The following is a 26,417-nucleotide window of genomic DNA, read 5'->3' as shown; positions in this document are numbered from 1 at the left end:
ATTGTGGTGAGTCTTACGTAATGAGTGAATCTTAAATAATGAAAAATTTATAGTTTACCTGAGAGGTAATACAAAGCTGCTTTAGGTTTTGGGGGGTAGTTCAGACCCCTACCTTAGGAAGATAATTTTGATAGCATGTGTTGCTGAACAGATCAGAGAGGTGAAGAAACTAGAGGCAGAAAAACCAGTCTCATAAAATGTGATGACTGCTGTGCTGTTAGTAGTAGAGAGGAAAGGAACACTTCGTGATGGTGTTCCTTCTGTATTAGCTCTATTTTCATGCTAAAATGACAGGTTTGAGCAGAGACAAACACATTGCAAGATAGCACTGGACCGCGAGATAGAAAGCACTTGGATTTGAATGCCACTTTTGAGCTCCTGTGACTGTGGGCTAGGCAACTCAATTTCCTGAATTTCAACTTAAAAGATAATAGTGTTTACACCACTTTTATTTATTGTGAGGGAAGCACATTGTTAACCTTATAGTCTAACATAGTTCTTTCCAAGATGGTCGGTTAAAATGAAACAAAGATAAGTTGTAGGTTTGCAAATGGGAGGCTTACCTATGAAGACTATCTAATTCGATCCACTACCTAGAATTAAATTCTGCCCCCACACACTCATGTACAAATCTTAGAGAAATCAGCATTGGGTTTGTTCAATCTCTCTATAATTTCATTGCCAATATTTGTACAAATTATGTATCTTTTAAGGTTTTTTAAGGTTTTCCAAATAATTATTATTAAAACTAAAAATACAATTATCAGCTCTAGCAGAAATAAATTTGAATTCTGGGCTCCTGAACAAAAAATTCCAGAGACTCCTTTTATGCTTTATGCTGCAACCAAAACAAGGTCTCTCCCACTTTCTCCACACCCTTTGCTTTGGTACTTTCCATTATAATGCAAGAGCTGCTCTCAGGGTATTTTTGCTAATGATTGGCTCTAGGTCCCTACAGTGGCCCTGATTTCAAGCCCAAATCAGCCCTGCAGCAACATCAATAGATAGTGCTGCACTGAATAAAGGGCTGACTGGTTCCTGTTCTCTGATGCTTAAAAAGTCAGATTGTTACATCAACTTAAGTCTCTATTGCTAAGAAAGGAATGGGCTTGTAAAGTGTGGGAACAAGTTAATGACATGCAGGGGACCCAGGTTAAAGATTAAAATCTTTGAATCTGGCCTTGTGGAAAGAGTGAAATCACAGGAGAGAGTTGGTCTGGATTTTTTTTTTTTGATTGATAATCTGGCATCAATTTCCCCATTAAAAAATGGCCTCTGCTAAGATACATAACATCTTTTTTTTTATGTTGTATTTTCCTATCTGACGTTATTATTAGCTACTTAGTATATTGCAGAAAACATTTGCCTACTGTTTTTTTTCCTTGGGAGCTGTTAGTTTCTAATAATAAGCATTTGGCTCTGTCTAACTTATGATAAATCCATATAACCAGTCACTTGCCAGGTTCATTGCAGGGAAGCAAGCCCTTTGTAGACTCATTTGCTAATAAGGAGTTTTCTGTCCATGTTTATGAAGATGTCTTTGCTTTGTCGCTTCGCTCTTTCTCTTCTTCTTGTGGGGGTGTTTCTTCCTATTACAGATATTTCCTTTTGCATTTTTCTTGTTCCTTTGCATTTTCATCCATGTCTTAAGAGTGTGGTTTTGTGGGCTGACACAGAATTTTCGATGGTGGACATGGAGGCTGCCAGAAAAAAAATGGAGGGGAAGGAGGAGGAAGACTTTTAGGGAACATAAATAACTGAAAACAGAGCGTAATGATTACTCATATACCCCTTTAAAATACAGTGTGTTCTCTAAGACTTGGTTTTATAGAGCAAGGCTAAACCCAGAGTGCAACTTATGCTGTGGCCTTCTCCTGCCTAAGAATGAGACATAAGAATGAGAATACAGGCATTGAGATGAGATGAGAAATGCAGTTCTTTCTCAAGCATCAGGGGTTGAAGGTCTCTCCTTTATCACAGGAATAGGCAGTGCACTAGTTGGCACCTTGGAGATGCTGATAAAAATGGAGTTTGGGGGAAGCTTTTGGGAGAAGTGTCCAAGGAGAGATTTTGAGGAATGCTAAGGTCATCTGGTTATTCAAATACCATGTAACAGCATCCCAGACCTTACTAAAGGGGATTTGTGGTTAGACAGAGAAGGATCTTTTTTTTTAAAGGAAACCAAAATACCTTAGTATATTGCTGTAGTCTTATAAACTAATATTTATTCTTCAAAACTGTTTTCCTTCCCTGGAGATCTCAGTAAATAGAATAGCCAGTCAGGTTTCAAGAAGAAGGTAGAAAAGATAATTGGCATTTCTTGGTTCAGACCCTCCCTTCTGGATTTTACTGGTTCAGGTTCTATCTCTTCATAGAGAGGCAGGTTTAGAATTGTAAGGGAGCCAAGAGATTAACTACTTCACTGCCTCATTTTTCACATGAAGAAACTGAGGCTCAGGAAGGTCAGTGACTTGTTCAGAGTCACAAGGTGTAAAGTCGAGATTTAAACCCAAACTCTGACTCTATATCCAATGTTGTTTCAACTGTACCAAACTGCTAGACATATTGCCGTGTTTTTCCTTGGCTGCACTTAGGGAACGAGATTAACTCTTCTAGAAGAATAAAATACTTTTCATCACCCTAAGGATACAGTAGCACTTGAGAGGGGCAGGAAGAGTAGAAGGAAGTGGATGTTGAGGGGAAGCTAGCATAGAGATTTCAGTGAAGCCTGTGTGTGTCCCTGAGGATCAGGGAAGCCACTTTCCCTTTGTTGTGGGCAGAACTGTTTTCTCCCAGAAACCTCAGGTCTACAGGTCTGAACGCTTACTTCTCCATCCAGACATTTGCTTAACTCGATGATGAGAATGAAGGTTGGGAGGGCCAGTGACAGGTGGAAGCTCATTTTTCCCCTATGGTGTCAGGAAGATGTGACTAGAGTATTTCGCATCCCAATGATGGTCTCAGGGGTATGGGCAATTTCTTTAGAAGAGCATTCTTGTTTTTGTTTTCTATTGGTTGTTGTTATTTCTTTTTCTGATGAGTACAATGTATGTTGGTGAATAGAGAATTGAGATGTAACAGGTGAAGAATGTGAAGGATATGTATTTTTTAATAGGACAAAGATATGACAGAATATATTCAGACCTTCTATTTGCTTTGACGTTGTATGAAGCCTCATTGAAACTCACATGACAGCTGGTAGATCACAAACTCCATCAGCTCTTTGAATGTGACATCTTTTCACTTTTGCTAAAAGTCTTCTAGAAATCTGATGGGACACTTCTGTGCAACAGTTGGAGGCTACAGGGAGAATGGCTAAAAGAACAAAAGAAGGAAAATGTTCAGACTTTGCGTCTCATATGCCCTTTTCCTGTTGCCAGTGGCAGTTTCCCCGATCATCCTTTTTTCAACCTATAAAATGAAGGGGTTGAAACAGAAGTCAGAGGTAAACTGTGGTACATGAACTTTTAAAAATATTTTGATAATTGTATTTCAATATATTTGGTTTTCTTTGTAAACCTATATACTTTATGCACTTAAAAATATTATTCTGGGAGGGACCCATAGATTTCACCAGGTTTCACCAAGGGTCCATGATACCAAAAAGGGTAAGAATCTCTAGACTATACAATCACTGAGGTCTTTTCCAGCTCTAATGTTCTCTGAGTTGAATCCTAAAGACAGCACAAAGACAGTGTCAATCCAACCCACATTAAACCGCAAACATTTACTGAATTCTTTCTGGGTACTAAAATGTATGCAGCATATAATTGATCTCCTTGCAACCTTGTTGGAGAATTAAACATTCACACATGAAAAATTCAATAGCAATATAGTGCTACCCAATGGGATAACATGCCATTAGAAGAGAATTAGTACCTGATTATGTGAAAATCCCTTGCCCCTACTGTGATTCCATGTTCTCATCCCTATGTAGTTCAGCCCTATTCTGCCACAGTCCTTACCAGTCAATTCATCAACAACAATGTCTTAAGCAGACCCTAGTTACCTGGCAATGTGCTAGGTTCTGAGAATAGAAAGAATAAAATAAACAGTTCCTGTCCTCAAGAGGCTTACTTTCTATAAGGGGAAATGACATGTATACTTATATATAAAATTTTAAAATATATACAAAATAAATGCAAGCTACTGTGGGGGAGGGAGGGAGGGAGGTATAAGTAATTTGGAAGGGGGTATAGAAAGGCTTCGTTTGGAGTTGAAGATGGTGCTTGAACTGAGTTGTTTTTTTTGGGGGGGCTAGGCAATGGGGTTAAGTGACTTGACCAGGGTCTCACAGCTAGTAAGTGTTATATGTCTGAGGCTGGATTTGAACTGAGGTCTTCCTGAATCCAGGGCCAGTGCTCGATCCATTGAGCAACTTAGCTGCCCCTATGAACTGAGTTTTGAAGGACACAAGGAAGTCTAGAAAGTGGAGATGAAAGTAAGGAGGAATTTCATTCCAGATGTTGAAGACAATCTTTGCAGAGACACAGAAATGGGAAATGGAGCATCGTGTGTGAAGAAGAATAAGAAAGATGGTTCAGCTAACTTGTAAAGGGTGTGATAATAAGCCTAGAAGGTGGAAACAAGTTGTGAAGGGATTTAAATACCAAACAGAGGAGTTTATATTTTATCCAAGGGACAATCAGGAACCATTATAAACATTTAGAAAATCTACCAAATTGAGTTCTGATTGGGAAATCCAGGGAAAATAAATTACAGCAAGTCATTTTTTTCAGCATAGGGAGACAGAGAGGTCTGCGGACACTGTGGACATGGTCTAGCCAGGAACCACTTCACAGAATACTGCAGGTCAGGTAGAAGCTCTGCACCACGGCAAGAAGTCCTAAACATAGCACAGAGGGGTCTAAACTTGTTTAGGGTACAGAAATAGGTGCTAACTGTCAACTCTGTGGTTCATTACCAAGTTCTAGGTTACAGATCCATGATGCTGTGTCTAGCAATAGTGCAACCAAAGTGGAGATTGCAATTCTGTCACTCTGAACCAGCGCAACTTTCCAGGTTGCTAACAGTGGCTGAGTCCAACAGCAATTCACTAAAACTCCAACTGGGGCAAGCTCATAAGTGTGTTGCACAGACCTAGACCCTGGTCAGGAACTTACAAAACTCATTCCATGAGAGAAGAAATCAGACTTTGCCTTGGATCATACTGAAAGCTCGCTGGTCTCCAGCATGAATTGTCCCTGTGATACTGCAATAATTCAATACTCAATACTCCCAAGAAAGCAGCAGTAGGACCAGCCCAGACATACTCTCCAGAAATGTACAGAGCCCAATCCTAATATAAAGTCTGAAGTCAGAAAATAATCTGGAAGAATGAATAAACAAAAAAGAACCCCACTATAAAAAGCTATTACAGTGACAGGGACACCTCAAACACAAATACTGAAGAAGTGAATGACTCCAAAAATCTACAAGCCAAACCTCAAGGAATAACACAACTTGGGTTCAAGCTTATCTAGAATCTCTGGAAAAGATGAAGCAAAAATGTTTTAAAAGTTTGAATTTTTTTGAAATGAAGGAGAGTACTAGAAAAAAGCTTGGAACAATGCATTCTCCACACTGGAAGCAGACCCCCACCTTAACAAAGAGTTTATAACTGCAAACTGCACAAAAAAAGTCAGACCATAGAATCTTTCTTTGGTGACAAAGAAGATCAAAACATACAACTGGAAGAACACAACAAAATCAAAGCTCCTACATCCAAAGCCTCCAAGAAAAATATGAATCAGTTCCAGGCCATGGAAGAGCTCAAAAAGGATTTTGAGAAGCAAGTAGAGAAGTAGAGGAAAAACTGGGAAGAGGAATGAGAGTGATGCAAGAAAATCATGAAAAACAAGTCAACAGCTTGCTAAAGGAGACCCAAAAAAATGCTGAAGAAAATAACACTTAAAAAAAAATAGCCTAACCCTAATGGCAAAAGAGGTCCAAAAAGCCAATGAGGAGAAGAATGCCTTAAAAAGAAGAATTGGTCAGATGGAAAAGGAATTCCAAAAACTCACTGAAGAAAATACTTCCTTAAAAATTAGAATTGAGCAAATGGAAACTAGTGACTTTATGAGAAATCAAGACATTGTAAAACAAATCCAAAAGAATGGAAAAATAGAAGACAATGTGAAATATCTCATTGGAAAACAACTGACCTGGAAAATAGATCCAGGAGAGATAATTTAAAATTATTGGACTATCTGAAAGCCAGGATCAAAAAAAGAGTCTAGACATCACCTTTCAAGAAATTATCAAGGAAAACTGCCCTGATATTCTTGAACCAGAGGATGAAATAGAAATGGAAAGAATACACCGATCACCTCCTGAAAGAGCTCCCCAAAGGAAAACTCCTAGGAATATTGTAGCAAATTCCAGAGTTCCCAGGTCAAAGAGAAAATATTGCAAGCAGCCACAAAGAAACAATTCAAGTATCGCGGAAACATAATCAGGATAATCCAAGATTTAGTAACTTCTATATTAAGGGACTGGAGGGCTTGGAATGTGATATTCCAGAGGCAAAAAGAGATAGGATTACAGCCATGAATCACCTACCCAGCAAAACTGAATATAATCCTTCAGGGGGAAAAACAGATATTCAGTGAAACAGAGGACTTTCAAGCATTCTTGATGAAAAGACCGGAGCTGAATAGAAAATTTGACTTTTAAATACAAGACTCAAGAGAAGCATGAAGAGGTAAACAGGAAAGAGAAATCGTAAGGGACTTATTAAGATTGCACTGTTTATACTCCTACATGGAAAGATAATGTTTGTAACTCATGAGACCTTTGTCAGTATTAGGGTCATTGGAGGGAAAAATTATATGTAGATAGATAGGTAGATAGATAGATAGAGGGTACAGGGTGAGTTGAAGATGAAGGGGTGATATCTGGAGAATAAAATTAAGGGGTGAGAGAGGATTATACTGGGAGAAGGAGAAAGGGAGAGGTATAATGGGGTAAATTATCTCACATAAAACAGACAAGAAAAGGTTTTTACAGTGGAGGGGAAGTTGGGGAAGGTGAGAGGGAAGAAGTGAATCTTATTCTCACTGGATTTGGCTTAAGGAGGGAATACCATACACACTCAATTGAGTATGGAAATCTATCTCACTCTACAGGAAAATGGTGGGGGAGGGGATAAGAGAGCAGGGGGATGATAAAGGGGGAAAGCAGATTTGGGGAGAGGGTAATCAGAAGCAAATACTTCTGAAGAGGGATAGGGTCAAAAGAGAGAATAGAGTAAATGGGGGTGGGATAGTATGAAGGGAAATATAGTTAGTTTTCCACAACATGCCATCTTGGGGTGGGAGAGGGATGAGATGGGGAGAAAATTTGGAACTCAAAATCTTGTGGAAATGAATGTTGAAAACTAAAAATAAATTAATAAATTTTTTAAAGGGGAAAAAAAGGACTCTGTACTGGCCTATTCTGATGTTCTATACTTTTTTGCTCTGTTGTATTGGTGTTGCTATAGATCTCAATATCATCCTTACCTCTAGAATGCCTCATAAGAACTCAAGGCCATGCAGGTTGGTACAATAGTATTGAGGGAGATGCTTCTATCAATCAGGGACACTAATGTTCTGCACTGGTTCCTACATCCTCTCATTGGTGTCATGACTCTATCAGGTACTAGATATAGCACTGTCATCTCTGTAAGAGTAGGATTTTCTGGACTGTGTACTCTTCTTTCACCTTCATAATTAGCAGGGGTGAGCAAAGATTTAATAGATTCGGAGTTGAGGTGAGTCTATTGCCACAAGGACCAATGGAACATGGGGCAGATGTGTTATGGGAAGGGTACACTTCATCATTCAGTGATGGGTCTCGCTACCTGAAAGATGAGGAAGACTGAGCTAATGCCAAGTCTTCTCATTTCTGGCAAGGTCTCTTTATGTAGAGATTATGGAAAGATATCCAGACTTGAACACCTACACCTAAAGGCTCCCTGGAGGTATATTAGAAGTCAGTATTCCACTTGGGACACTTTGGCTGTTTGTAGTATGTGTCCCAAGCTTCTTTATGCAGCCTATAACTCGTGCAAGTTGTCACTGACTACAAGAATAATAGTGCTCAAGGTGAAAGCAAGGGAAAACCACAGGAAGAAAGCCACCATTTCTATAAAAAGGGTATGTTTAGAGGAGACAAGTGAACCATGTTATTATGACAGATGTCATTGTGTTAGTATGTCAGACCTAGTGAGAACAGTTGGGTTTGTGTGGTTTGAAATCAAGGCCATTCTGCACCTGACCAAGAATTCTTACTATTTTGCTGACAAGTGCTCATGGAACCTCAGCTTGAAAATCTGCAACAAATGGGAGAGGGGGACCTGCTATTTCCTAAGACAACCAATTACTTTACAAGAAATGAAATTGTGGAGGAGTTTTTCCTTACAGTGGGCTTTCTCTGTAAATTCCCCTTATAGCTCTTAGTTCTGTCCTTTTGTAGGCAGACTCATGAACAAACAAACAAAAGCCTAATCTCTCCTCCTCCAAGATAAATTTTCAAACATTTGAAGATATTTATTTTGTGTGCCCTCTGGACTTCTTTTCTCTTCTTCAGGTTAAATATCCATAACTCCCTCAGTTTATAGTCATATACTGTATATCCACTCCTTTTACCATTACTGGACTTGTTCCAATGTTTTTCCTAAATTGAGGCATTCAAAACTGCAGTCTGATCTCTCTGTCTTGATGTCCCTCTCTCTCTCTCTGGAAATCGTTGGTATCTTCTAAGAGTCAGATTTCAGCTGAGTGAAGAGACTGGAAGCCAGATCATAAGGGATTAAGAAGTGGCTAAGAAGAGAAAAGAAGGCAACAGAAGCAGTTTATTTACCAATTTCTTTAATACCTAAAAATATGAATGTAAGAAACAAGAAAGGAAGGAAAGAAGGAAGGTAGGAAGGAAGGAAGGAAAGAAGGAAGGTAGGAAGGAAGGAAGGAAGGAAGGAAGGAAGGAAGGAAGGAAGGAAGGAAGGAAGGAAGGAAGGAAAAGGCAATTACTGAGTACTTATTATGGACAAAGCACTGTGCCAAACTCTGGCGAATAGGAAAATGGAGACAATCCCTGTTCTGGAAGAACTCACATTCTATTTTGGGAGAGAGCAAATATAAGAGATTTCAGATGCAGGTCAGATGTAAATGTCCCATGGTCTTTAGGGTACAACAGCAAAACAGATGGTAATGCATCTCTTTTAAAGTTATTTCCATTGGTAAAATTATTATCTGATGTCAAACCATTTGACAGTATCAAGAACTTTGCTAGTGAGAATTTTCTTTCCTGGGTCTTTAGTAGCTAAGATTTCTGAGGAGTTGGGGCAGAAGCTATTGCCTATCCTTATCTTCATAGCTGGCTTTCTGAGATTGTGGCCATAGAGGTCAAAAGAGAAGAAGAACTGTTGATTTCAGTGGCATTGCTATTCCCAGGGCTCTTGAGCTGAAAGTCCTGGGCTAAACTCATTGGGATCTGAGAGGAAGTGATGGTTGATGTGATGGTGATGGTTTGACTCATGAATGTATGGGTGCTTGCTTAAAACGAAATGCATATAAATAAAACACGTGTATACACACATATATATACACACATACATCTTACATATGTATGTATACAGATATCTCAAGAAATATATGTGTGTACACATGGTGTCTATTCCTATGTACACACACATGTATACATGAGTACTATCATTGCATAGACATACAAACGTATATGTGCATATATCTTAATGTGTACACGTATATCAAGCTATGTATGTATGTATATATATGCGTATATATAAACACATCTGCAAGGCACCCTGAGAGAGAGAGAAGAGACAGCATGTAGACATGTGCCAGAAGAGTTTAACCATCACCACCACTGCTTCGACCACCACTTGTCCTCTCAGATCCCCACATATAAGTATATTTCCATGTACGTTCATATACAGATAGAGAAAAATAGATAGATAGATGATAGATAGGTAGATAGATAGATAGATAGATAGATAGGTAGATAGGTAAACGGACAGACAAACTTATAGTTCATCTAGCCCTGGTGATCGAGATGATTGTAATTAAACTCACTGAGGAGAGATGAATTTTCTCTTGCCATCTCACTTATCTTGGGTTTCAAGAATATTCCAAATAATCAGTGATCCTTCTTCTTCTTCTTCTTCTTCTTCTTCTTCTTCTTCTCTTCTTCTTCTTCTTCTTCTTCTTCTTCTTCTCCTTCTTCTTCTCCTTCTTCTTCTCCTTCTTCTTCTTCTTCTTCTGTGTAATCACATTCTTTCACTCTCCTGGTCTTGACAGAGACTCACAGAATCTCAGAGTTGGAAGGGAACCAGTTCAATCTATGCAGGGATCCCCTCTACAACATTCTCAACAAATGATTATCATTCTATCTTTATTTGAAGACCTACAGTGAGTGGGACCCCACTCACAATCTCCTGAGACAGCCTGGTTAGTCCACCTTTAAATAGAAAGAGCTCAAATTGCTTTTCCTTATAGGGAGCCTATAAGTGAAATCTATTTCCCTGAAAATTCTAGTCTTAGCTCCTAGTTTTGTTCTCTAGGACCAAACAGAATAAGGAATGGGGAAGAGAAGAAGAATCTTTGTCTTTTTCAGTTCTGATTGTAAGGCTTGGATTCCCCTTCTTTGTTTCCTTCTCAAGGCACTTCTCATTACAGGTTTCCTAGAAAGACAACAGTCTGGTAAGCAGTAGAAGAGAGATGTTCCTGAAGCCCTTTCACCTTCTTCTGGAGGACAGAGAACCACCTGTACTTTGTGGAGATGAAGCTGTTATTTGGTTCTGGTTGAAATACAAACATTGTATATTTTCTGTAGGTTCACTACAAAATTCTCTATAACTTCCACACTTGCCTTAAGCAAGATCCTTGAAGCTTCATTCTTCTTCTTTCTGGTAGTTTCTGCGGCAAAGGGAGCTCAGTCTCTGAGGACTGCTGAATGAGGCTTATTTTCCCATGTCTTTTCAAAATATGAAGTTCATTGGTCTTACTTGGTAATTAACATTTTCCTTCGAGCCTGATTGAAATGGGAGCTGTTCTGATTCTCAAGCAATAATTTAATTACCAGCAAAGCACCATCAATCCAATCTAATTACTCACCTCCTTCCTATTCTTCCTTGTGCTCTTCTCTGGATACCTTGCTTTCTGCTTGACCTCAGAGTAACTTTCCTCTCTTCCCTCTCCTACACCTTAAATAGCCAATCAGTCAGTCAACTCTCACATATAGATATTTACTAGCAGTGGGACTCTGGGCTATCTAAATAATAGCTATCATTTCCATTGGACTTTAAGGTTTGCAAAGCAATTTACTTGTGTTACCTCATATGATCCTCTCAAGAACTCTGTGCTATTATTAACTCCATTTTACAGAGGAGGAAATTGAGGTTGAAAGTGATTACAAATGACTTGCCCAAAGTCATCTGGCTAGTGTCTGGGGTAGGAATCCAACTCAAGTAGCCACCATTAATTGAAAATGATTTCTCCTTCTCCAAATGTTTTAATTTTTTAATCTTTCTCTTTTTATTGCCTTTACCATAGATCATCTTATCTACTTATTTATATGCCTGTATTCCCCTTCCCACACACTCTCTCTTAGACTGTAAAGTTCTAGGGGTCAGGTCAGAAGCTGTTATTTTTCATCTTTAGATTTCCAGGACCTTACACAGTGCCTAGCACATAGTAGGTGCTTAATTAACAAGTATTTATTAAATATCTACTTTGTGCCAGGCACTGTGCCAGTTACTGAGAATAATAGATACTTATTGAATTAAATAGTGAAAGTCAAAACACATCATCAAATGAGTAGTAGAGGAGCAGCTAGGCAGTACAGTGGATAGAGCACTGGGGCTGAAGTCAGGAGGATCTGAGTTCAAATCAGGCCTCAGACCAAACACTTGACACTTACTAGCTTTTTTACCCTGGGCAAGTCACTTAACCCCAATGGCCTTAAAAAAAAAAAAGGGTAGTAGAGACAGTAAATCCTGCCAGAATTCTGCCTGTCAGAATAGGGAGAAACCATTAAGGCTACAGTGATCTGGGAGGGCTTTTTTTCCCCAATAGAAAATGTCTTTATTAAATGAAAGCTCACTTCGCTTAATATTTCAATGCAGCTATTTTTTTTAACTGAAAACTAACCAGAATTGTTTGTGTACCTAAATAGTTAACAGAAAGTTCACTTTAATTATAACTGTATTGAAGACCGAAAACCATAACAGTTTTACATTTTTATCACATTAATTAAACTTTAATTGCCATTAAAGTGAGCAAAGCAATTTAGAAATTAATAAATATTTATGTCTGGAGAGGGCTTCATGAATTTTAAATAAGATAAAAAATTAAAGTATTACATCTTCTGGCAAGTGATAATCTGAGATGCTTTTTTCACAGGAGAGACCTGAGTTGTATTTCCTGTACCACTTACTAGCTAGACCGTGGTCTTGGGCAAATGACTTCACCTTTCTGGAACTCAGCTTCCTTTTCTGTGAAATGAGGGGTGTTGGGTTCACCAACCTCACAGGTCCCTTGCAGATGTACATCCACAGGAAAAATAACTTGACCTGAATTTTGAAGGATTTATTTTGGATTCAATGCTATTCAATGAGCATTTGTTGCATGCCTACTGTTGTGTGAGGCAATGTGCTAAGTGCTAGTGAGAGCAAGACTAAAATGAAACAGTCCCTGCCCTCAACGAACTTACACTGCCCTGGGGAGAGACAGCATGTATACAGAGAAATATATACACAACATATACAAAGTGATTTTGAAAGGGTGGGAGAGCACTAAAATTTAGAGATGGTAGAGATGATCAGGAAAGGTGTGGATGGCAGGTGGTGCCTGAACTGTACTTCGTAGGAACCCTTCCTAGAAATCCTGTGATGCAGGTGAGGCATGAGAGATATGGGGACAGATAGAGCTAAGTGGAGGAGAATCCTAGGCTAAGGAGCTGCAAGAGCAAATTCCAGGAAATCAGAACTCAGTTTGGTAGATTTTCTAAATGTTTATAATGGTTCCTGATTGTCCCTTGGATAAAATATAAACTCCTCTGTTTGGTATTTAAATCCCTTCACAACTTGTTTCCACCTTCTAGGCTTATTATCACACCCTTTACAAGTTAGCTGAACCATCTTTCTTATTCTTCTTCACACACGATGCTCCATTTCCCATTTCTGTGTCTTTGCAAAGATTGTCTTCAACATCTGGAATAAAATTCCTCCTTACTTTCATCTCCACTTTCTAGACTTCCTTGTGTCCTTCAAAACTCAGTTCAAAGGGGCAGCTAAGTTGCTCAGGTGGATCGAGCACTGGCCCTGGATTCAGGAAGACCTCAGTTCAAATCCAGCCTCAGACATATAACACTTACTAGCTGTGAGACCCTGGTCAAGTCACTTAACCCCATTGCCTAGCCCCCCCCCAAAAAACAACTCAGTTCAAGCACCATCTTCAACTCCAAACGAAGCCTTTCTATACCCCTTCCAAATTACTTACCTCCCTCCCTCCCTCCCTCCCCCACAATAGCTTGCATTTATTTTGTATATATTTTAAAATTTTATATATAAGTATACATGTCATTTCCCCTTATAGAAAGTATTCATGTAAACTACGTACCCTTTGGCCCACTGATATCACTACTAAGCATGTACCAAAGATGTCAGAGACAGAGAGAAAGGACCCATATGTTAGAAAATATTTATAGAAGTACTTTTTTTGGTAGAAAGTATTCAATGTAGTTAAAGAAAGATAAATAGAAGTTTGGCTAAATAAAGCAGAAGATGAATTGGAGGAGCTAAATCTGGCAAGAAAAGTCAGGACTACACTTCAGAGGACATGAATGCCAGGCTAAGTATGGACCTCATCTACAAATAAGGAGCAAGGAAATGCTTTAGAAATGGTCAGAATTAGTCAGACAGTGGTAAGAATGAAGGATTGATGGGGGAAGAAGGTCTAGAGAGAGGAAGTCAAGTTAGCAATCAGTCAATAAACATTTATCAAGGACCAGAGAGTCCCTGCCCTTGGGGAGCTGGAAGGAACCACTTCCTTGAACCCCTTCATTTTACAAATGAAAGAAACTGAGGGTGGTTAAGTTACTTGCTGAAGGTCAAACTTTTTGATTCTGGTCAACAGAGTCCCCTAGTGGTTAAATAGAGTTTGTTTTCCTGCAGTTTAAGAAGCAGACAACTTTCCCATAGAAGTGCCATATGGGACGAGTAATTTCAAAAAAGACGGCAATTCTTTTTAAAAAAAGGTGGGGATACTCTACTTGAGAGCCTTACCAAGGACGAGATAAAAAAGGCAATATGTGCTCTGCTAAAATAAATGATAATAAAATCAGAGTTTTAGAGCTAGAAGGGTCCCTACAGGCCACCTAATCGAATCCTCTTATTTTACTGAGAAGGAAACCGAGGCCCAGAGAGACACACCTCAGTGCCAAGAATAATTTACACCAAGGCACTATTTATAAAGGCAAGTGAATAAGTTGACAGTAGACATAATATGCAGTAGAAAGCTTACAATGCAGGTGAACATGCTCTCTTCCCCAGGGTTACCCAGTTAATAAGATGATTAGATTTGGAGTTAGAGGCGATGGTTCAAATCTTGGACCTGATACTTACAAGCTATGTGACCATAGGCAAGTCACTTAACCTCAGGACTTTAAGTTTTCCTTCTGTAAAAGAAGGTGTTGGACTAAATGACTTCATAGGCCTTTCTTGACTAACAGGACTTACAGTTTGATGGCATGTCATTTGTAGTTTGAGTACATAAATAAATCAAACACATTTATAAAAGCTTTTAGGCTTGCAAAACAATTTCCTCATAACAATCTTGTGAGGTAGATAGTACAGGTATTGTTAGCCATTTCAAACACATTCCAAACAAAAACTGAGGCCCTAAGAGGTTAAGTGACTTGTCAAGGGTCACACAGTGACTTGTACAGAAGCAGTCATTATAGTATGATAAAGTATGAGACATTGATCACATAATTTGTAAGTGGCACAGTGGATACAGCAGCAGTCCTGGAGTCAGGAAGATATGAGTTCAAATCTGGCCTTGGACACTCACAAGCTGTGTGATACTGAATAAGTAACTTTACCTCTGTTTGCCTCAGTTTCCTCATTTGTAAAATGGAAATAATAATAGCACCTACCTCCCAGAATTGTTGTTTGGATTAAATGAGAAAATTATTGTAAAGTGCTTGGCACATAGTAAGCACTATATAAATATTAGCTCTTATATTTATTATTATTTGTACCGGACTTGCAGCCAAAATGACTTGGTTTCAAATGGTGATGTAGTGGAAAGAATGCTTGAGATGGAGTCAAACAAACTGGGTTTGAATCCTGGCTCTGCCACATCCTACTGGTATGACTTTGAGCAAATTGATTAATGTCTCTGGGCCTCAGTTTCCTGTAAAAGTAAGGGATTGGACTAGAGTTAACGCTCAGGTTCCTTCCAACTCTATATCTATGATCCTACCTACTTGTTACATGAGTAACAATTGGCAAATCACTTGACCTTTCTGTGCTTCAGTTTCCTCATTTGTAAAATGAAGGTGTGGAACTCATTGATCTCAAAAGACCCTTTCCACGTTAAAGCTATGATGCTGTGATTTAGAGATGGATGGATTGTTCAGTCATCTAGACCAACTCCCTCATTTTGCAGCTAAGGAAACTAAGGCCCAGAGATATTAACGGTTGTTAAATTGACTATATTTTACAGTCAGAGGACTTCACATCTGGACCAGATACTTATAACCTATTTGACCATAATCAAGTCACAATTTAGGTTCTCTCTTTATAAAAGAAGGTATTGGATTAAATGATCTCACAGGCCCTTATGTCTCTAAACCTATGATGCTATGACTTGTGGGAATCCTTAGGAAGGATGTGAGAAGCCCTGTACTACATCACGAAGCCACATAGTAGAGAGGTTGAAAGGGCTGCCTGTTACACAAAACCCAACTTAAATAAGGGTTTTTGTCAGCTACACCTTCAGGTGTAATAAGAAGTCCAGGTTGTTCAGAACAGTTTGGGGTAGCGAGCTCCAGGGTGGCAAGAATGTGGAAATAATGAGAGAATGCTGGAATTAAGTCAGGAAAGACATAGCTCTCTGACCCTGTCACTTAACCTTAGGCAACCTACAGTGTGGGCTTGGGTAAGTCCCTTAATCTCTATGAGGCTTGGTTTCCTTATCTGTAAAATGTGGATAATGCTAGTACCACCTACCTCAGAGGGTTATTGTGAAGAAAGGGGTATGTGAATGTGAGCTATTGTTGTTGTATTATTATTTGTATTAAAACAATTAATTAATTATGGGTGATTGAAGGATTTATATTTGTAAGGGGCTGTATTTTCAACTAGCTGTGTGCCCTCAGAGAAGTTGTTTAAACTGTGCTCTCAGGGTTTAAAAATAACCTATATTTAAAATGAGGGGCTTAGGAAACAATGCTGGGAGTCAGTCAAGCAACAAGTATTTATTAAACACGTACAATAAAAATGGCCAACATTTATACAGTACTACAAAGTGTTTTACATATGTTATCTTATATCATTACTCTGTCCTAAGCACTGGCGAAAAACAAACAGTCCTTGCCCTCAAAAAGCCCCCAGAATAATGGGGAAAACATGCAATAACTAGTTATAGAAACAATTTATTTATAGTTACATAAACAATTTGTGGTTATTCAGTCTTGTCTGACTCTTCACGACCCCATTCGGGATTTTCTTGACAAAGATACTGGAGTAGTTTGCCATTTCCTTCTCTAGTTCATTTTACAGATGAGGAACTGAGGCAAACAGGGTTAAGTGATTTGCCCAGGGTCAAACAGTGTGTGTCTGAGGCCAGATTTTAACTCTGGGAGATGAATCTTCCTGCTTTCAGGCCTGGTGTACTATCCACTTCACCACCTAGAGTAGATGGCAGGTAATCTGAAGGGGAAGGTATAGGGTGCAGGAAGGGGAGGAGGGGTGAGACTGGGACAAGAAAGGCCTCCTGCATAAGGCAGGAATTGAGCTGAATCTGAAAGTATTATGTTTAATTGCTTCCAAACTGGAAGCAAAACAACTGTCTAATAATAGGGGCACGGTTAACTAAATTGTGATACCTTAATATCATTAAAACTAACAAGTGAGAGAAATACAAAGAAATCTGAAAGACCTTTATGAAATAACCTTTTTATTTATACCAGACCTGTGATTTTATTGATATAGGGAACCCCAAGTAAGATACTTCTACCAATGCAGATCATATATTTTCTTTTTAAATTAAGGGTCTTTGAGAATTGTCTGGCCCACTCTGTGGTTAAATGACTTGCCCAGGGACATACATCCCTTTGTAAAAAGCAAGGAAAAAGCAAAACTGGCCCCTGACCTTAAGGAGCTTACCTTCTCATGGGGGAGGAGGAAGACTACATGTACATAAATGGTATAGAAAGGATATATTCAAAATAGGTACAAAGTAACCTTAAAGTAAAAGGCCCAGCAGCTGGGGTGACTGGGAAAGACCACTAGGATAAGGTGGTATTTGAGCTGAGTCTTAAAGGAAGCAAATGATTTTAAGAGGCAGAAGTGATGAAAGAAAATATTCCATTTAGGAAATGTTTTATATGATTGTGTACAATCCAATAAGATCGGAGGCGAAACAAGGTTGTCCATTATCCCCGCTATTATTCAATATCATACTGGAAACGTTAGCTTTAGCAATAAGAGAAGAAAAAGAAATTGATGGTATTAGAATAGGCAAAGAAGAAACAAAGCTATCACTCTTGACAGATGACATGATGATATACTTAGAGAATCCTAGAGAATCAGGTAAAAAGCTACTTGAAATAATAAAGAACTTTAGCAAAGTTGCAGGCTATAAAATAAACCCACATAAATCACGATTGTGTACAATGTTTTACATGTATAATCTATGTCAGATTGTTAATGTCTCAGGGAAGGGGGAGAGAAGGGAGGGAGGGATAGAGTTTAAAACTTAAAAAAATGTCAAAAATTGTTTTATACGTGTAATTCAGGAAAAAATAAAATATTAAAAATGGAAAAAAAGAAAGTATTCCACTCATAGGGTACAGCCAATGCAAAAGCATGGAGCTAGTTGCTGGAGCATTTACGTGTGTGTGAGGCCTGTGTGTCTAAATCATAGAGTATGAGGAGAGGAGAAATGTGAACAAAGGCTGGAAAGACAGGAAGGAGTCAAGTTGTGAAGAGCCTTAAATGTCAAACAGAGGGTTTGGTGATAAGGAGCAATGAGAGGTGGGTGAGGAGAGGGTGATGCAGTGACACGGGGTCATTTAGGAAAATCGTCTGGGCAGCTATGTGCGGACGGATTAGAGAGGAAGAATGGAGGCAGAAAGACTAATTATGTGGTTCTTAAGAGTAATCTAGGCTAGAGGTAATACGATTCTGAATTAGAGTGACAGCTGTTTGAATGGAGAAAGGAGACCTATCTGAGAAATGTTGTAAAGGTAGAAATGACAAAATTTGGCACCTCTTACACAGAAATGAGAACAAGGGAGTCAAGTATAACACTGAGGTGTGAGCTGGGATGATTGAAGGTGGTAATTTTAATGGTTACAATAGGACAATTTGGAAGGGGGAAGTTTTGAGGGAGAGGAAATGAGTTCTGGACATGTTGAGCTTGAGATGTCTGTGAGACATCTAAGACGTTTAGTTCAAGATGTCCAAAAGGCAGTTGATGATGGGAGATTGGAGCTCAAGACAGAGATTAGGACTGGAGATATATATATATATATATCTGGAAACATTCTAATAAGTGAATCCATGGGAGATGACCAGGTGAGAAAATACAGAAAGAAGGGAAGAGGGCTCAGCATAGAACCTTGGGGGACACCCACAGTAATTGGGAATGCCTTGGATGAAAATTCAGCCAAACAGACTGAGACTGAGCAGAGGATAGGTTGTTGTTGTTTGTCCTTCGTTTTGAAGAGGACCATGACATCAGGAAGGAGATGTCACGACTTGCAAGTGAACAGGATTTAAGTGAGGGAGGGCTGTGCAAAGTCACTCAGCAGATAGGTAGAAGAACCAAGAAAGAACAGCGTTATGATAACCCAGAGAGGAGAAAACATCTGGGAGAAGAAAGGAATCAAAGGTATGAAATGTGGCAGAGAGATCAAGAAGGACAAGGCCCGAAAAAAAAGTCATTATCTTCGACAATTAAGAAATCACTAGTAACTTTGGAATGAGCAATTTCAGTTAAATGATGAGATTGGAAGCCAGACTGCAGAAGGTTTAGAAGAGAATGAGAGAAAAGGCGACAGTTTGGTGGTGCAGGGGCTAAAGTACCGGGCCTGAAATTAGAAGGATTCATCTTCCTGAGTTCTTATCTGGCCTCAGATACTTACTTGCTATGTGACTCTGGACAAATCACTTTACTCTATTTGCCTCAGTTTCCTCATCTCCAGAGAGATCTCCATTTTGGAGAACAAAATGACAACCATTCCAATATTTTTTTGCCAAGAAAACCAACAAAACCCAAATAGAGTCACAAAGAGTCAGACATGGCTGAAAAACAACTTAACAACAACATTGAAAAAGAGGAAGTAGAGGTACCAAGTATAGATTTTTTTTTCAAAGAGTTTAGCTGAGAAGGTGAGGAGAAATATAGGTTGATAGCTAGTGGGAATGGTCAGATCAAGTGAGGATCTTTTTTTTTTTAAGTATGGAGGGATGTGACAATGTTTTGTAGGCAGAAGAGAGAATCAATAGATAAGGAGCAATTGAAGATTGGGGTGGGGGATAATTATGGGGGCAATCTGTTGGAGAAGATAAAAGGTCAGATCAAGATGTAGCAAGAAGGGTCAGCTCTTCAGTAGAGACAATGAGCAAGATGTTGAAATAATGATCAATGAGTTCAAAGGGATGTGAGATGGGAAGAGAGAGAGAACATCAAGCTCTTGGTGAATGGCCTCATTGATTCTGGTGAAGACAAAGTCCTTAGCCGAGAGGGTGGGAGAAGGTAGACATATGGGAGGCTTGAAAAGAGGAGAAAGTTTAGGGGTCCCTCATGGTTCTCTCCTGGGCTTTTCTTCTCTTCTCCCCCTATACTTTCACTTGGTGATTCATCAGCTCCCATGGGTTTAATTACCATCTGTATGCTGATGATACTCAGGTCAACCTTTCCTTTCCTTTCCTAACTTCTCAGCTGACCTTCCACCACACATCTATCTCCAAGTGCCTTCCAAACATCTGGAACTGGTTGTCTAGTAGACATCTGAAACAAAGTCCAAACAGAGCTCAAGATTTTTCTCCCTGAACCCTCCCCCCTTCCTACCTTCCCTAATACTGTTGAGAGCAACATCATCCTCTCAGTCGCTCAGGCTCACGACCTAGGAGTCATTCTTTATTCCTAACTATCTCTCACCTCTGTTGCCAAGATCTGTTGATTTTATCTTTACAACATCTCTCAAATATTCCCTTTCCCTCCTCTGACATTGCCCTCATTCTAGTGCAGACCCTCATCACTTCACTCCTTGATTATTGCAATGGGCTGCTGTTGGGTATGCTAGCCTCAGGTCTCTCCTCCCTCCAATTCATCCTCCATTCAGTCACTAAAGTGATTTTTTTCTAAAAAACAAGTCTGATCATGTCTCGTTGCCTCCAGGAGCAAATATAAAATGATCTGTTTGGCATTCAAAGCCCTTCATAACCTAGCCCCTTCCTACCTTTCCAGTATTCTAACACCTTACTCCCCAACATGTACTCTTCCATCCAGTAATGTCGTCCTCCTGGTTGTTCCCTGAACAAGAAACTCCATAACTCAGCTCCAGGAATTCTCTGCCTGAAATGCTATCCCTCCTCAACTCTACCCACTGAATTCCCTGGCTTCCTTTAAATCCCAAATAAAATCTCACCTTCTACAGAAAGCCTTCTTAACTGAAGTGTCTGTTAATTATTTCTTATTTATCCTGTACATAGCTTGCTTTGTATATATTTGTTGCGTGTTGTCTTTCCCCATTAGACTGTAAGCTCCTTGAGGTTGGGGACTGTCTTTTACCTCTTTTTATATCTGTACATAAGAGGCACTTAATAAATGTTTATTAATTGATTGATTGACCAGCTGCTGTGGTTACTGAAATAGGGAATTAATTATGGAGAAGTAGAAGGATTTTCTTGCATGAGTGATGGTCCAGTTGAGATCAATAACAAATTTTTGTAATGGACTCATTCAGCACTGTTATGTTTTTTCTAGCTCCATTCAATAATACATGATTAGGAGCAACAGAGGATAGGAGTAATCCAGAGTAGGGGTTTGGCAACCATGATCAGTGATAGGGCAAGAGACTAAGGTACTTAAGAGTAGAAGATAGTGCCTATCTGAACTGGTTTGCCAAGGGGTCAAGATTCAGAAGGGAGAGAGCATATCCTAACCAAGGGTGATGACCTGGGAAAATGCTGAGGGACTAGAAGGACTAGAAGTCTCTCGACAAGGATGAAGGATAGAGTTAGAGGTAGTAAGGCATGGGGAAGGATGGAATGATAAAAGATTATGGGCAGATAAAGGAATTTCAGAGTTCTTGAAACTGGAAATGGAATACTTATGGGTGATGGCAAGATTGAGGGTAATGACCATCCCTACATTTGGGCAGCTAGGTGGCACCACAGTATATAGAGCACCAGGCCCGGAGTCAGTAAGACTCATCTTCCTGAGTTCAAATTCAGCCTCAGACACTTACTAGCTGTATGACCCTGGGCAAGTCACTCAACCCTATTTGCCTTAGTATCTTCATCTGTAAAATGAGCTGGAGAAGGAAATGGCAAACCACTCTAGTACCTTTGCCAAGAAAACCCTAAATGGGATCGGGAAGAGTTGGATACGACTAAGCTGAATAGCAACAGAGCAGAAGAGTCAATCATGGGATTTGGATAGATTGAAGAACTGAGCAGTTGGGATATTTGTGGCAGCATCAACATCTATACTGAAGACTCCCTAGTATGAGAGCAAGAATCAGGATGAAGAGCGAGACAGTCCTCAAACTTATCGGAAAAAGGAGAGAGAATGTTTTAAGGGTCAGTAGATAATGGCCACCGAGATCTGGATTGGGTGATAAATTTGAATGCTGAACTTCAAAGGAAGAGAGACTAATGACTAGTGAAGGTGGAGGGTGAGAGGGGGAATCTGAAAGTGGCTCCCTAAGGGAGCAAAGAATATTATGACTTCCCCACTAGGCCCAGTGAGTTGGAATGTGTTGGAGAAAATGCAACCAGCACAGGAAAGGATGACCAGGCATGTAGTGTCATCTTGAGGAAGTTTCTCATGTAAAAATGCAAAGTAAAAATAAATACATAAATAAATGAAACAGAAGTAGAAGAACAGGCTCCGCACTAATTATGAAAACACAAAAGAAAGAAGGAATAGCTAAAGAATAATGAGACTAAGAGGGGCTGGAAAGGCGCCTTGCTACATTAGGCACTGATATTAATTTTGAAGTAAATTTTTATTAAATTTAGCTGATTGTATTATTGGTCAGTGTTAAGCTTTAAATAAAACATTTAATTAAAAAAAAACAGGTACTTTATCATTTTAATGTTAGTGTACTGGGAGAAGTCCACGTCATTTCATCCCATAAAACTGTACATGGTGATATATAATATTTTGGTTCAGGACCACTTAAACTAGGGAGACATTTCTGTGGCCTTAGAGAAATTTGTTGAGTCTGCAGGAGCCAGCAACTAGATCAGCAACTTGGAGAAGGTTGCTGCTGCAGCAAGAATTTACCCAAAAGGCAATACTACCTTTGGGTGGCAGCCAAGGCTTATATATGAGGCCAGGGTCCAAGGGCAAGCCAGTTGCTCTCCAAAGACTTAGGCAGCTACGTTGACTCCTTCAGGCCTCGGATGTGTCTCACTGGCTATTGAGTGACCCACCAAATGTTATAGGGTTGTAAATGAAATGAGAGACACACAGCCTGAAGCAGTAAAAGTGCTTTTTAAAGAACCAGCTGACAGAGCCTGTCTTCCACCTTTTCTCTGACTGCTACCCTGCTGATGCTGCTGACACTTCTATCCCTAAGCCCTTCACCCCTTCCTCTTCTTCCTCATCTTCCAGACTCAAGGGACAAAGAGGTGGCCCTGACACTTGGCTCTAAGAAGACCTGAGGCCCTCACATACGTATGGTCAGTTATAAATTCTACCCCTCCTGACATGCTCATGCTCTATCACCAGGGCATAGAAGTGAAATGGTCCCTTTCTACCTCTTCTCTGCCCTTCCTCATTCCAGCCTGATTCCTTTTAACTGCCCTTTTGTGATTTCTTCTACCCTTCAACTTTGCCCTTAATATCCAGTCTAACCTGATTTTACTTTTTAAATTAAATTTATTTTTTTCAGTGAACAAAAATCTATTTCCTCTTCTTTTCATGTCCCTTACTTATTGGAAAAAGGAAGAGATAACCCTTGTGTAACAACCCACATAGTTAAACAAAACAAATTTCCACATTGATGATGTCCAAATATGTGTGTTTCCTACTTCATACTGAGGCCATTGCCTTTTCTTTAGTCTGATTTAACATAGGTGAACACACCATGATGGTGTGATATGCCTGGCCTCTGCACTTGTCTAAGGATAGGCCTAAGTCTGCCCTTCTTGCCTCATAAGTTGCTCATTATCACCCTTCCTCCTCGATTCATCATTGCTGTACAATGGAAACAGAACTGAATCAGGATTCAGAGGGTTTGGGTTCAAATCCCAGATTTGCTGCTTTTACCTTCGTGACTTTGAACAAATATACACTCTCTGACCTCAGTTTCCTCATGTGTAAAATGGGGGTTTTGATTAAAGGGCTTCTGAGGTTCTTTGTAGCTCTAAATCCTGTGAACATTCTAAACACAGTTGTACTTAGCCTTCTCAGAGATCTACAGTCCACTCCCTAAACGCCCCACCAGGATTCCTCTTAGTCTCATACCAATTCTAGCCAGTATTTGACAGTCTCTCCCCTCTGTAACACATCCTGTCTTCCCTACCTCTCTTTTCCAGATGTGAGGTGGCAAACAGAGAAACTTACATGTATGCCATTTTAGGGAAACAACCTCTGAGCAATGAAGTAATTCAATTGGAGTTAAGTCAATGTTACAAATCTTACTTTTTACTTCATCTACACAAAGACATAATATTGAAAAGGAGTTCTAGGATATCAAAGGATATATTTATTCATTCTTATATTTGTCTACAGAGATTTTTTTCCCCCAAAATTATATGGAGTCAGGAAGAACTGAGTTCAAATCCTACCTTAGTTGTGTGACCCTAGGCAAGTCACTTAACCTCTATTTGCCTGAGTTTCTTCATATTTAAAATAGGGATAATAATATCTTCCAGGGTTGTTATGAGGATCAAGTGAGACAGTATTTGTAAAGTAATTTGTAAACCTTAAAGTGCTACATAAATGCTAGTTATTATTATTATTATATTGAGCTGGTCTATACAGCCTAAAGCTACTATACTTTCCCAGCTACTGATTGGTTAGGAGCTGGGTAGACGGCATTCTGCTTAGTGAATGTTACAATGTTAGCACTATAAGCAAGGAAAGTTTAGCTGCTATATCTTCATTTACTAGTCAGGCCTTAAATATCTGAAAATCATTCACAAATGTCAACTCTTAAGGCCTAAATGCCTGGCAAATGCCAGCTCAGAGCCTAGCCCTGCTATTTATTGTCTATACTCTGTCATCTTCCCATGATAAAGGCCACCTTAGCCCATCTCGCTCTTTCCAAAGCTAGCCCCAGATTTCAGTTTCAGAGCATATAAAATAGATGGTGGTCAAGATCTGGGCTGCCCATGTTAAACACGCCAAGTCTGTCTTTACTTCCAAGAACATGCATATGGTTTCCAGTCAGAGGACCTAGATCTGAATCCTGATTCTGCTACTTATTAGCGATGTGACCCTAGGCAAGTACCTTAACCTCTCTGGGCATCAGTTTCCTTATTTGTAAAATGATAGAGTTTTTCCTCAACAATGTCTAAGGTTCCTCCCAGTTCTAATTTTATGCCACGGTGACATTTCTGTGAATTTGCAGGGAGTGAGGAGGCAAGATGTTATCACGGGCGTCTCTCCACATCTATGGATGAAGATTTTCTGAGATGCCACCCATATATTAATGAAGGTGATGTGGAGTAGTTGGAAGAGTGTTATATTTAGAGTCCTAATTGTGCGACTTTGTGCAATTTCATGTGACTCTTCATTTCTCTAGGCCTCAGTTTCTTTCTTTTTAAAATGAAGAATTTGGATCAGATGATCTTTAAGATTTCTTCCAGCTCTAAATCTTTGGATCTTAGATGAAACACAGTCATGGGACCATAGATTGAGAGTCAAAAGTGGCCTTAGAAGTCATCAAGTCCAATGCCCTCATTTTACAAATGAGGAAACTGAAACAGAGAGGTTGACCAACATCCCCAGGATCACCCAGCTGGTAAGTGATTGAGGATGAATTTGAATACATCTTCCTGACTCCCAAGTCCAGTGCCCTATCTACGAAACCAGCTGCCTCTCCAAACCTGCTCCTTTGATCCTCCTTCATTCCTCTCCCCCCTCCCAATTCAAAGGAGGAAAGGCTGTCTCTGACAACTGGAATGGAAAGGCTGTCTCCTACCCCCTGGGCAGGCCACTGGTAGCTTCCCAGTTAGCAAGAAATAAAACAGCCCTCTCTGAAACTCTCCTCCTGTGGAGTCCAGATTTTAACCTTTTTCAGTCTTCCAGGCTGTGGGAAATAAAACTTCAAAGAGGGGTAGGTCCTTCCATCATGCAGGAGCCTTTCCTTGCCAACTCTGACTGAGAAATGATAAGCATTTCACTGAACTCCCTCTGAGCAAGGAAGCCCAGTGGTCCACCACTCACCCTCTGAGGCCTGAATGACCAGGAGTACAGCGGCAGCCAGGACATATGCTCCAGTTGGCCTCATTCCTCTCCCCTCCAGCCGCCTGCGGGGAGCTGCCTTTCAGGAAGCAATAAGCTTCAGGTATGCCTGAGTCCAGAGGGTGGATGGTGAGATAAGTGAGCCCAGCCCCACCCCGGGAGGTGCTGGTGTCATTCATTTCTCATATTTCTTTTCCTGGGGGTGGTTGTGTTGGACCACACTCACGCACACAAACACACACACACACACACACACACACACACACACAACCACACACACACACACACACACACAAAACTGAGATGCCAGACTGGGTAGATAAATAAAGGTTGACTCCTTCTGGTTACCTACTGAGGGACTTGGATAAGGAGCCTAAATAGCATTAAAGGAGGCAGAGGACATGAGTTCACAGCTGGCTCTGGTACTTTCTAACCATGTGACCCTGGGCAAATCACTTTAACCTCCTCTCTGGCAATTAGTTCAATATAACAAGTCTTATTTTTTGCTTCACTCGCACATAGACATAATTATGAAAATGA

General features: G+C 39.8%; 1 protein-coding gene across 1 annotated transcript; it reads right to left on the bottom strand.

The window, feature by feature from the left end:
• Nucleotides 1-431: 431 nt before the first annotated feature.
• On the bottom strand, nucleotides 432-25,993 carry CCL28 (C-C motif chemokine ligand 28). Its single transcript, XM_020996592.2, has 3 exons — nucleotides 25,860-25,993; nucleotides 3,189-3,315; nucleotides 432-1,700 (listed from the first exon to the last, which is right to left on the bottom strand). The coding sequence occupies exons 1-3, from the start codon at nucleotides 25,921-25,923 to the stop codon at nucleotides 1,502-1,504; spliced, it is 390 nt and encodes a 129-aa protein (XP_020852251.1). The 5' UTR covers nucleotides 25,924-25,993; the 3' UTR covers nucleotides 432-1,501.
• Between the last annotated feature and the right edge of the window lie 424 nt (nucleotides 25,994-26,417).

The sequence above is a fragment of the Phascolarctos cinereus genome, unplaced genomic scaffold (genome assembly GCF_003287225.1).
Source record: "Phascolarctos cinereus isolate Bilbo 61053 unplaced genomic scaffold, phaCin_HiC Scaffold_4;HRSCAF=312, whole genome shotgun sequence".
NCBI lineage: Eukaryota > Metazoa > Chordata > Mammalia > Diprotodontia > Phascolarctidae > Phascolarctos > Phascolarctos cinereus.
Note: the sequence above shows the minus strand (reverse complement) of the source record. Positions and strands in the feature narration are given on the sequence as shown.